This window comes from Spea bombifrons, chromosome 2 (assembly GCF_027358695.1).
Source record: "Spea bombifrons isolate aSpeBom1 chromosome 2, aSpeBom1.2.pri, whole genome shotgun sequence".
Classification (NCBI taxonomy): domain Eukaryota; kingdom Metazoa; phylum Chordata; class Amphibia; order Anura; family Pelobatidae; genus Spea; species Spea bombifrons.
In genome coordinates, this window is record NC_071088.1 from 14,566,242 (window position 1) to 14,579,072 (window position 12,831).

At 40.2% G+C, this 12,831-nt stretch overlaps 1 protein-coding gene across 2 annotated transcripts in view; it reads left to right on the forward strand.

Annotated features, from left to right (window-relative positions):
* Positions 1-1,151: 1,151 nt before the first annotated feature.
* CADM2 (cell adhesion molecule 2) overlaps positions 1,152-12,831 on the forward strand; it is a 616,782-nt gene continuing 605,102 nt past the window's right edge. For both annotated transcript variants that reach the window (XM_053456894.1, XM_053456895.1), the window contains exon 1: positions 1,152-1,619. In XM_053456894.1, coding sequence (XP_053312869.1) covers positions 1,559-1,619 — 61 coding nt within the window. In that variant the 5' untranslated portion in view covers positions 1,152-1,558. The remainder of the gene's footprint in view (positions 1,620-12,831) is intronic.

Here is a 12,831-nt window from a genome sequence, read left to right on the forward strand (position 1 = left end):
TGGCTCTGCAGTAAAATCCTTATGTTTAAATGAATGCGATCAGGGAGCGAATTCCATTAGCCCGGTTCCCCCGTTCGCTAGTACAGAGCAACCGCCGGTGGAATTTCTCAATTAATGGCAGCATCGCTACACTACAGGTCAATACGTTCTAATTCACAATAACGCTCCCGTTGCGATTACCGTCAACACCACAGCTACATGCAACCTCGGCTATCGATGGCAATCGATGTAATCGGTGCTCTCGCTATTACCAGCATCTAATTGCGCCGTGTCCGCCATGCGGTGTTCATATCGCTATAACACCAGCGATAAGCGCCTCTCACAGGTTAATTATTTCTCATCCCCATCATCAATCGCGCTTATAAGTCCTGATGACCCGTCAAAGTGCCGCAGCTGGTTATATAAGCCGCTCCCCGCCCCCTTCTTCCCGCCCCCTTCTTCCCGCCCCGCTGAAAGAACTGTCACTGACCCACATACACACACGTGGGCACTGTGCCGTTCATCCAGTTCCAAAATTCTGACCACGCCCAGTACGCGGGCTCGTCGCTGATGCCTCCGCAAGTTTTTTTTTTTCTCTTCTTGATCAGGCCGAGTTTTACTTCTAACTACGCCTCCATATAGACTTTTCACCCATAACCACGCCCAAGACAAACTGTTTACTCACGCCCATAAATATATTTCCATTTTTGAACCCCGCCTCCAAAGCTGGCCTTTGCTTGTAACCGTTCCCCCAGAGCCGCATTTCGTTTTCTATTGGCCAGTGAGGTTGTCAATATTCACCTAGAACCGGGAAAAAAAGCTTGACAGACATAAAGGTTATCAGTCTGTGTGGAGGAATTCGTTTCTACGCCGCTCAGCAGTGTTAGCGCACACGTATAATACGTGCGCCACCGACCGCACCACTGTTTTTCTACCTTGTGCTTAATGTATATATATAAGAATATAACCTCGAAATGACTCCGTTACCGCGAACGCTTACTCCCGCCTACAAGTGTCTGAATTAACAGCTTGGTGCGCTGATAGGCACTCGACGGTGTCAATCAGGAGTAGACGCCGAAGAGAGGGAGGGGTGGGCTGTTTAGGTAGTATCGGCCCTGTCAGTCAAGACAGGAGGCGGGACGTGAGGGGTGGCATGCTGATTGGTTGTGCGCCTCGTCATTCAGCAGTAGCAGCTGGAGAGAGAGGGAGGGTTGCAGTTGGTTGCCCTTGTGTCTCCAGCTCTGAGCTTAGCGAGCATCATATACTGGCTGCATCCAGTGCTGCTCATCTAACCCGTGGGATAATACACAGCGAGGGGAGAGCCCACCTGTACCGACCCGCAACTACTTCCCCGCAGATCCTTGGCCATCATCACTGACATTAGCAAAGAAAGCAGAAGAAGATCCTGGACGGTTTGTGCTCATCCAGTTCAAGAAGAAACTTAACCCCCCTATACTGGGATAATAGGGGGGCTGCTGTGCTGACCGGATCCGTGTGATCTGCCACCCCCTCTACCTTCTCTGCCCTCCCAACCTGCAAGGGGCAGATCCTCTGCACCTGTTCTTCACCCTTCCTAAAAATGATCTTAAAGCCAAGTGCACTTCTCTGCTTCTACAGTTTATGGGGTGTTCTTCTACAAGGTAAACCACAAGCCTTTACGCTCCATCCTATGCTCAACTTTTATCTCTAATTCTGTGCGTTTGGGTTAAATCTTATCAGTTGTGCAATCTGTCCTACCCTTATGTGTGGGGTATCCGAGCTGTATGCCCCCCCATCTACTGGGGTATCCGAGCTCTGTGCCCCGTCTACTGGGGTTTCCGAGCTCTTTGCCCCCATCTGCTGGGGTATCCGAGCTCTGTTTCCCCATCTACTGGGGTATCCGAGCTCTGTGCCCCCCATCTACTGGGGGTATCCGAGCTCTGTGCCCCCCATCTACTGGGGGTATCCGCGCTCTGTGCCCCCCATCTACTGGGGTATCCGCGCTCAGTGCTCCCATCTACTGGGGTATCCGAGCTCTGTGCTCCCATCTACTGGGGTATCCGAGCTCTGTGCCCCCCATCTACTGGGGTATCCGAGCTCTTTAGGCACCCTTAGGGTAGTCCAAGTCATGTACCCCGTAGCTGTAGCTTCTCCCTGGTTCTGTACAGAGGATGGTTGGTATGTGATGCTGATGCTGATGCTGCTCTGCTCCCGAGAAGGGCTGTTTGTCACCATCCACTAACTACCTGCACTGAAATGTCTTGGCATCTCCTGTCTGTGCATGCAAAGTATTACGGGCTGCTCTTATATATCAGGAAGATGATCCCGTCTTTCTTCAAGGTGCCTACAAGGGGTTCCAGCCGTCTTGAAAGCTTCTTTCGTGCTAATGCAATTAATTAGGACTTATGCTTGCAGGGACTGGTTGGCAACCTTATGATCAGGATGTATGTGTATGGGGGGGGGGTTAAATATATTTAGCATGCCTTCCCTGATATCAGGCCTTCAGATAGCCTTTATATTTTTTATAGGCATGACTGGTATACAACATGGGCAACTTGGAAGACATCTGCTGCTGCAGCACCTCTTGGGATCTAGAGCTGCCAATTGCTCCTGTGCTGCTTGGAGTCACAGTCCAGGCTTAGCACAGGGATGATTGACAAATCAGATACCAAGAGGTTCTGCAGCTGCCTCAGGGTCCACTGCATTGACCTCTGTTGGACAAATGACCTCCCATGATGGTCACTGATGGAGGTAGCTCACATCTAGGCCATCACCCCCCCCCCTGTACACCCTTTAATGTATGCTACAGGGATGGCTTTTTCTTTTTCTCCTGGAAATCAGATCTTTGAAGCAAAGGTCGGTGCTGGAGAAATCCCTGGATGGTGTAGAGATACAGACTGGGAGAAGATATCATTCAGTCTCCAAGCACTGAGATGTCTAGGGATACCCAGAGCCCAGTGTCTGGGAGCTGACGGGGGATTCTGCATATACTGGGACTACTTTTAGCCTGAATGGATGTAACCGATCAGCCTAATGTCGCAGATACAATAACATTCGCTCTCTGCGCCTGATCGCTTGGCTTTTGTAAATTTGCTTGGGTGAAGGGGGTGGAATGGATTGACTATGAAGGAATTTAAACTAGGTTATCTGAAGTGGGCTTACTGTTTTAATTCACATAGTGCCATTTCATCATTTATGATGTAAATGCATTTAGCAGCAATTTAACATCTAATAAAATCATTTAAATACATCTGATGGATATGGTTCTGAAGGTAAATCCTTAGATAAATACCAGCATATTTTTAAAAAGTTATACCTTCTGCTTTCTGGACGTTGGTTTTATTGCTGCGTGGGGTTAACCTGTTTTTTGCCAGCTGGATCAGTATAGCCGTGTTCTATAGTTGGGAGGGGGGTGTAGAACCACCTTATGTGAAACTTGTTGTTTAACCCCGTGATGACCAGGCCCCATTCTATGTGTGTTATGTCCCTTAACCGATTAACTTTAACACAGACAGTGTTTTCAAGCTAGGTTAGTATGTATGTATGTACAGGTATCTGTGTGTGTATATATACAATATATATAATACACACACACATATTTAGGCTGGGTTGTGAAATCTAGGTGACCTTGTGGCACTGACTGTGACCTGATTTCCCCCCCCCCTCCCCATCCATCTATGCCTTTCCTCATCTCCGTACCTTCAAGTTAACACTTAAGTATGATTCTCTAGTCTGAACAAGGTACTCATTGCTGGCGGGTAATGCTTGTGTACAGTATCTATACATCACAACAACAAATGTTATACTGCAGTACATGTTTCTGCATCCATCACAATGAGGCACTGCAGGACTTTTTTAAATACATGCTATTAGTGATTTTTACAGCATGTATACTCCAATATCTCTAATAAGGCACAATACATAATTTATAACCAAATTCCCCAACGATTTTTTTTTCCCTCACCGTTCAAAGACTGTATTCCCACCTGTGGTGCTGGTTAATGCATATAATATAGCCCTGAATATGTGGCAAGGCTGTGTATTAGGATCTCCATGCTAATCTTATACAGCTTGTGTGTATGTGTTAGAGTGTGTGTGTGTGTGTGTGTGTGTGTGTGTATATATATATATATATATATTTATTATTATTATTATTATTTTTTTTTTATTAATGAATTTATTTTTCTTTAATTGGTACCCGTGAAGTTGTATTTAGTTGAGATCCTGGCCATTATTTATTTGCAGTAGGTGTGTGGTTAAGCTGCCTCTCTCCTGGCAGGCGTTCCAGCTGCTGTGCTGTTAGCACGTTTCCATCAGTCTGCGCCTGGGGGTCGCCTTACCACATTAAGTACATTTCCGTGTCAATTTCCAGTTCAGATCAGCTCTGGGAAAGCCTCCTCGTGAAAGAGGCGTCGCTACCCGGTGTTATCCAGATTGAAGACACTTTTATTCCTCAAAATGACTTTTTTCTGCATTGCCCTTTTATTTTATAGACATAAAGGCTGTTTAAACATTCACGTCTGCCATTGTTTATCAGATTTCACTATATTGATTATTTTTGGACATATATTGGCCACATACTGCGTTTTTTTTTTATACACGTATTCCTTTTTTGAAATTAAATTACAAGAGATAAAACTCTGTTCAGTCCTTGCATCGCTTCATTATCTTTTATTGTTTAACATTTGCATTACTTCTTGCAGAGTGAAAGAGGATATAAATGCGTTACGAGGCACTCAACACAGTGACGCTGAAAGGGTTAAATGTTAGACATGTAGGTACTAGATCCTGGCGTGATAAGAGTGTTAGAGGAAAATTAGAATGGGGGATAAGAATGTTAAATAAGTAATATATTTATTTCAAAATAAAGCGCTGATGCCAATCTGGTCCAGCTGTGATTGTTTCTTATACACAAATGTTTCATGTCAAATTGTTACATATTACACGGCATGGAATTCTACTGATGACGTATATTTAAGTGCATGCAGGTTCTATAGGTCCTTGTTCCACACTATACACTTGGTTCTAGAGTCGGGATGCCTTGTCCTGCTCTCTTCTTCTAGAAACACCATCTTAGAACAGCACAAAGTTCTTTATCAAACCATTTTCTAGTTGGCCGTTAATAGAAACATAGAATTTGATTCCGGATAAGAACAATTCCACCCATCTAGTCTGCTCGGGTTTTCCCGATATATAGTCTCAGACCTTAATCTGTCATTGGCCTTGTCTTAGAGTCAGGATAGCGCTATGTCTACCACGTCTGACTTAAGTCTGTTGTGTTATCACTGTCTTGCCCTTTGGGACTCACAAAGGTGTTAAATGCATTGTGTGTTTTCATCTGGCATTTAAGGGGTTAAAGAGATGTTGTATCTTCCACCCCCCCTTACTGTACCATAAAGGTGCCATTGTACTTTATTACCTCTTTCCTTCTAATTTATATGCATAGCTGCCTGGCCCTATGTCAATATACATTAGCTTATACCATCATTAGCTGTACCTTCTGTGCTCAATATACATGTCATGCAGCTCGAGGTGATATTAGATTCCGAGGAAAGCCAACGCAGCTTTATGACACTATGATGTTCCCAATAAATATATTCTTATTTTTTATGTTTTATTTTATTACTGGCAGGTAATATCTGGGATGAGAAATGTTTAAATATTGCTTCATGCCGAAGGAATATATATATATAGGGCTCGTGTAATGAACGATTTCACGGCGCCGTCCCGCGGTTTCATTCCTTATCCTATACGAGTCCCCTAATAACAGATTCTCATAGATGGGAAAAAGGCAAAAAAGGGCAAGTCGGAGAAGTAAATAACATATTGGAACTATAAACCACTTGTTATCAGTTCAAGGATCAAAAGTCTTGGCACTAATCTTACGGCTAAAAGGTGTATGATTTGATTTTTTTTTTTTTTTTCCCCAACCACCTAGAAAAATCACGGTTTGAAAATCACCGCTTTTATACAGTTTAACCGTTTGAATGCCAGTTTATATTGGAAATCTTGCCCACTCCTCTGACTTTTTAAAATGTTATTTTTGTTGTTTCTTTTACATTTGTATATGTGGTATATTATTGAGCTAATAAGTCAAACTGTTAACATGTCTGTGTACACAAACATTGATCTAAGATGCAAATGTAACGCATTATCACGTAATTAGATATATTTGTGCATCCAGCCAAAATGCGCTTAACATAGAAATTTGACAGCAGATAACACTTCAGCCCATCTAGTCTGCCCTTGTTTCTTGATGTAAAAAGACTCCAACCTTAACCAGTTCTTGGTCTTGTCTTAGACGTAGGGTAGCCATATGCCCATCCCATGTATGTTTAAATGCCCTCCTTGTATTAGCCTCTACCATTTCTGCTGGGAAGCTGTATCAGTTATCCACCACCCCGCCTGTAAGTTAAAACTTTGCATTGAAGACTTTTTAGATGCTCTGAAATATCACTTGTATCAGAATACCTGAAACTTTTCTTCTGTTGATGCTGCTGGCCAGTGGTGGCTGGAATGTCATATAGCATCTAATAAATATTAGGAAGTTGCTCTTCTTTGCTTGTAGGGTAGATCATGTTCCTGGTTTCCCATATTTTGACTATTCAACATAGGCAGATTTTTCTTTTTAACTCTTGCCACTTGGACAAAGCTTAGCATTTCATATATTTATACATTTGTCTTTATATACACAGCTAATGTTCGGCAGACGGACCTTCTTTACACAGTCTGCTGGTACCTGCGCATGGCAAGGTGTCGCTTGATAGAAGATAAACATTTTAATTATATATTGTTAATAATTTCTCCAGAAAATGTATAGGTGAACTTTCAAACTTGGCTTTACATTGTAAGCCTTGACTATAATTACGAAGGCCTGAGATCAGTGTCTTCTTCTTGTGACCATGGCCACCCACTTGTCCTCCAAAGCTAAGGTAAGTATTAGATTTTCTATGTACATGTGTTAGAGGTTAAGTTTGCGTGTTGTATATATAAAAGTGTTATCCTTACCTTAGATATGTAGTGTTGGATAACTCTTGGATCCGCATACTCGTCTCTGTGGATGAAGGGTCCACTTCAAAGCCCGGCCAGATGGAGCCTTCATTGACTATTGGCTCTGCAAGGAATTTAATACGACAGCACCAGCTGTGAGTTGCAACAAAGCCCAGTTCTTCACAATGGATTTTTTACTGGGTTCAGCAGATTCCAATCCAGCCAAAGATCCAAAACGGTTCATGTCTGTGAATATCTTTACTATTGGGTTATTATAAACTTGAGCAAATGTAAAGGTCTGCGAGTAGACCCCATACATCACTCGTAACTCCTGTTTGTTCATCACCACCATTACTGCAGATTTTGTGGGTCATTTATAAGGTTCTTTTACAAGTTTGAGGCAAAGAGGTCGCCATAGTAAAAACCAATATGTTCGCACTGATTTTCATATTCCATTGGGTGCTGTGGTGAAGAAGCCACTTTACAAATATTTTACTGGAATTGCACTTTATAAATACTTCCTATTATACTTATTGGACAAAAAAACATAGAGGCAAAAGGCAGCTCTCTCTCTTTTCTCCACTCTCTCTTTTCTCTCCACTCTCTCTTTTCTCTCCACTCTCTATTCTGTCCCTCCTCTCTCCTAATATATATATATATATATATATATATATATATATATATATATATATATATATATATATATAATCATATATGTGTGTATTTTGTGATACCCATGAATAAATTGTCTTTTTTTCCAGCAGAAAGCCTTATATATATATATATATATATATATATATATATATATATATATATATAATATATACATGTGCATATACAGCTCTATCATCACAAGGCATTTTTTCCTTTTAGAAGGTATGCTGAAAATATTACAAATTATTGCTGTTTTGTGTTAAATATTTCAGTAGCGCTCTTTCCCTCAAATACAAATCCTATACATTTTTTTTACTTTATGAGAACTTTACCCGCAATGTATAGAATAGATCTCATCTTTACATTCCCTTTTTTTCCTGCATTTACTAAAGACAGCCGTTGACTTATTGGCCTGTCACTGTCGGGTGGCAGGCTGCCACTCAAACATACATCATTGTCTAGATCAAACTTGCCCTCAAGTAGCGCTAACAGGCCCCATTTTAAGAAGTTCCTTGCCGGTGCAGATGAGTCAATCAGTCTTTTAGTCGGGATTTTACGGTGCTTCTGTAAAAACCCTCCCTGTTGTCCTGCTAATCTAACGCAAGGATATGTTTTTCTCCTTTTGGAGAAAGGAAATTCTCAATCAGACCAGATGTATTAAATGAGAACTCTCAGCAGTATTTTCATTAAAAAATATAGAGTTTCCTGTTTTAAGGACAATTCTTCTTTTCACTTAATAGCTATATATGTGTTCGTGGTATGTTACTTTAACACTTTAATAGACAAACACTCTGATCCCTTATACTGCCTTATGGTAAATGATAGAATGGCTGAGTCTTAATCACCCTGAGGGACTTCTTTAGCAGTTCTATAAAAAAAAAATCAATAATGTGGTATGACCGACTAAAAATGGTGGCCACCAGGTCTGCTGATAAAGGAAATTTATTAGAACAAAATAAATTGAAACTCATTTTAGCACATTTAGGACTGCCAACATAAGCTGTGTGATTCCTAAAAATGTTTGTGTTGTCAGTTCCCCATATGCATTTGCCCCTATCCCCAACCCCAGCTAAATGGCGTTCAAGAAATAAGTTTGGCTTAACGCATCTCCAGCTCTGGCTCGGGTAATCGCTGCGTGCGCATGTATGGAAAGAGCTTTCATTGGTTTGAATGGCGGCACTTTCCTGCCACTGATTGGCAGCTTTAAGCAGCCAATAAGTGGCAATAATCAGCCCATGGAGGAGGAGAGAAGTGAGGGTGTCTGGGACAGTATGTATATATTATTGAAGATCTCTAAATACTTGTTTAGTGGTTCTAAGACTTTGCTACAGAATCATATCTGTGATATTCATCTAGAACAATCTTTACTTGGATCTCTCTATCCAGAGCATCTCATGGACGTGCAACAAAGACTCCATAGCCACAACGTGCAGCTATTGCCTGTCCCATACACACAAAAGCCGGTTAGTATGGAGATAATCCATGAATAACTAATATAAATGGCCAGCAGTTTATTCATTGGTGCTACCAACTTATTACGCGCTATGAAGCGCCCTGCAAAAGGCATAATCTACAAGCTTCTCTTCAATCAAACTGTATTATATGGTGCTCCTTGCAGTAAAAAATATGGTTTTCCCTTCATAATGCGTAGTCGGTCGGATAAAATGTTTCATCTCACTTGAACCTCCTGCAACTTTTTTTTCTGAAATTTCTTTAAATACAGCCAACAATGTATTAATGGAAACCGCAAAATCTGCATTGCAGTATCTTTCTAAATGCTTTTTCCCCCTGGATGCTCTTTTTGTGTAAGATTATATGATTCTTAGTTGTGCATGGTCACACTTCCTTCTAACTATGTGAGCTTTGTGAAGGATCTCGTCTCTCTTTATAAGGAAGCCAGCTGTAGATTTGATTACAAGATCAAACTGCAACTGGGTATGCGAATAATTAAATTACCGGTAATAAAAAAAAAAAAAAAAAAAAAAATATATTTAAAATAAAAAATGCTCAAGGTATGGGTTAAATAACATCTGGCATAATTTAAGAAAACTTTTTTTTTTTTTTTTTTTTTTTTCCAGGGATCCAAATCAGTTGTTTTGATTTGTGGATCACTTTATTATTATTATTATTATTATTATTATTATTTAAAAAAAATATATATTTTAGAAATATTTTCATTTTTTTTTTTTTTTTTTTTTTTTTTTATAAAAGTATAAATTTTTATTTATTTATTTTAAAAAAAAGCTCCCATTCATCCCTTGTCCTTCATCATATTTGCTATTTTAAACGAGTAACCATTTGCGTGCCGGAGAACCCGAACAATTGCGTACGTTTTTTTCGAAGCATTCCTCTGCCGCTCCAGTAATTACCAAATTTTATAAACTGTGGTCCTCCACAATCTAAGCGAAGGGCTTAATCCAGATGCAGAGCATAATAACTTTTTGTATCGACACACAGTATACTAGTAGGGAAAGAACATTTTCCCTGCCATGTTTGGAGAAAACATTAAATACACCTCTTATGTATTTAAAAGGTGAAATTGGACTATACAACACTTTGGAGTGGCTGAAGCCTCCTGCTGTATTATAATGTAAATGGCCTTTGAATTACTTAATATGTTCTGTAAAAACCTCACCATTATGCTGTATGTCATAATGACTTCAAATAATAAGCCCTTGAAAATGTGTTTTGAGCCTAAACCCGAGAAACAAAGAGGAACACTGCGCTTTTATTAATAAAATGAACAAGCAACAGTCAGGTAAATTAATCCAGCAGTCCAAGATAAGAGCTTTGTTAGACTTCGCTTTATAGCTCCTGTCTTACCAAAAAAAAAAAAAAATGAAAGCCCCCGTTTTACTGACAGATCTGTCACTCACGGACCCTAATTTGAATCAATTCCAGGTTTTATGTGTGCCGGTGGCACCGGCCAGTGGAAACGAAACAACTCGGGCACGGAGTTTATGAAAGACGGCCACCTTTTTGTAATATTATTGTGCACTTAAGAATAAGCCGTTTGTTTAAAATCAAGCAGAAATGGGTCTAGCCTTATATTAAATGTGAATACTGTACTTAGCATGGCTCCTGGTAATTTGGTTTTGCGGAATCATATTAGGAGATCTGATGCATAATAAGCGTTCCTATTAAACAGCAGAAATGCTAAAGAGGCTGTGCATTGTTTAATCCTCTGTTTGCAATTCTTTGCCGCAGGAGGCTAATGCGACTCGTACTCGGATCGGTGCCGCTCTTCATTTTGGGCGATAGCTTTGTACGGACCCGAATCAAAGGGTGGACTTTTGTCTTACAGATTTCTTTTCCTTCACACGGCAGATTTTTTGAGATAAAAGATTGTCTGCCTTTTTTTCTTTTTTTTTTTTCCCCGTAACATGGCATTTTATGCAGCTGTAGGCAAGCGGAAAGTTAGTCTATCCTAGACTGTTGCTTAATTAGAATTATATTCAGTATTTCTTGCTTGGAGGCAATTTTCAACATGTCTTTACGCAGAGCAAATGTTAGCTGCACGGTAATGGAGTTTTCATCACCCATTGGGGTTGGCGCTGTGAAACGGTTTAGAGGCTCTACATCTGTAAAAAGGGTTAAGCTTCTTAAAAAAGAAGAACATTACATTATTTTCATACTGAACTATTACTGCTATTATTATTATTATTTTATTTTTTGCTAGTTTATTTTTTATAATTATATTTCTTATAGTTGTTATAAGTGCTCTCCAGCAACATAAAATATATATTTCTTTAAAGTTAAGGTTCCACAAATGAGCTGGTGACAGTCATTTACTAATGCAGAAAATAGTCCTGTCTTAATCTACAAAGAGGTCCTTACTAGGTATGATAGGTAACTCTGCAGTGCATTTACCACTACTTTCTGAGCCTAGTTGGGTGCGTCTGTGCGCATGTCTCAGCTGCAGAGTGGGGGTGCGGGTGCGGGTTAGCTTTTTTTTTTTTTTTTTTAACTATTTAGGTGTATACATGTGAAAAATACATAAAATAAACACAATGAGGGACACAGGTTGGTGGAGTCCACTGCCTTATTCCACAAATATTCATATATGAGAACCATTCATCATTCTTGTGGAAAATTGTTGTCTGATGTCAGCCAACTGATAGGACTGTTTCACTGTCTGTCCTGGAGAAAAGACTTTGTACTTTCGTTGTATTCTGTATATGTGAGTTAGTGCCTCGCTGGAGCACAGTAGTCAGAATAAATTAATTATCCACTGTGTACTAATTGTATTGTTGGCATATTGCGTATTCCTATCATCCTTATTTCAAAAATTATGAAGGATCCAAACTTTGCTTGATTCATTTTCAGGGGAAGGTTGGAGCATCAGAAGTCCTAGGATTTGTGTTTTTAATGCTACTTTTAGTTACTGAAGTGTTTTGGGAGAGTAGGTGGCACTGCACCTTAAATAAAGCGTACATATGTTTAATCATTGGCATGATCATTTTCAGGACAGAATTGTAGACAAGCTGATATGGTGGCTTTTTTCTCTCCTGGACAGATATAGACGTTGCGTACTATCTAAGGTGTAAGGGCAGGCTGGATGTGGGTACCGGGTAACAAATGTGTCCTTTCGTTCAGACACGTGGCTTGAAATCGTTGTCAGACTACCTGATTGACATTATGATCCGGGCTTGGCAGCAGATGCTCGGGGAAATCTCTCACAATGTTAATCAGCCTCCTCTCCCAACCTATTCCAATGATTATTTTTAAGTCTAGTACTTTGAAACATGTTTTAGTCATTCTAGTAGTGCTTTCAGCCATAATCACATTGACCGGCTGAACCCGTAATATATTAACTATCTTAAAATTAATATATATGCCAATATTTCCTTTTACATAAACAGAAATTGGAAGGCTGGTAACTAAAAGTAACATTCTTTATCCACTAATGCATATACAGCGGTGATCACTTGACCCAAGCGTTGACTCTAGCCAGAGCCCTCCATCAACCATAGTCATAGACATAGTCATGCGCCGGTATTAACACCAATATAAATAAGTTGGATGTACAGTCTGATTCCTTAATGGCCATGATCATCCCAGATATTGTGTATCTTTGCCTGAAACCATGGCGTTTTTGATTGAGATGGAGTGTTCAAAAAACAATGTCTGGTTTGTAGCCCTCAAGCCCTGGAGTTGCCTACCGTTGATATACACTAGTAATTACAAATTTGCCACAGTCCTACGTAGTGACCGTTAGATAGATTAACC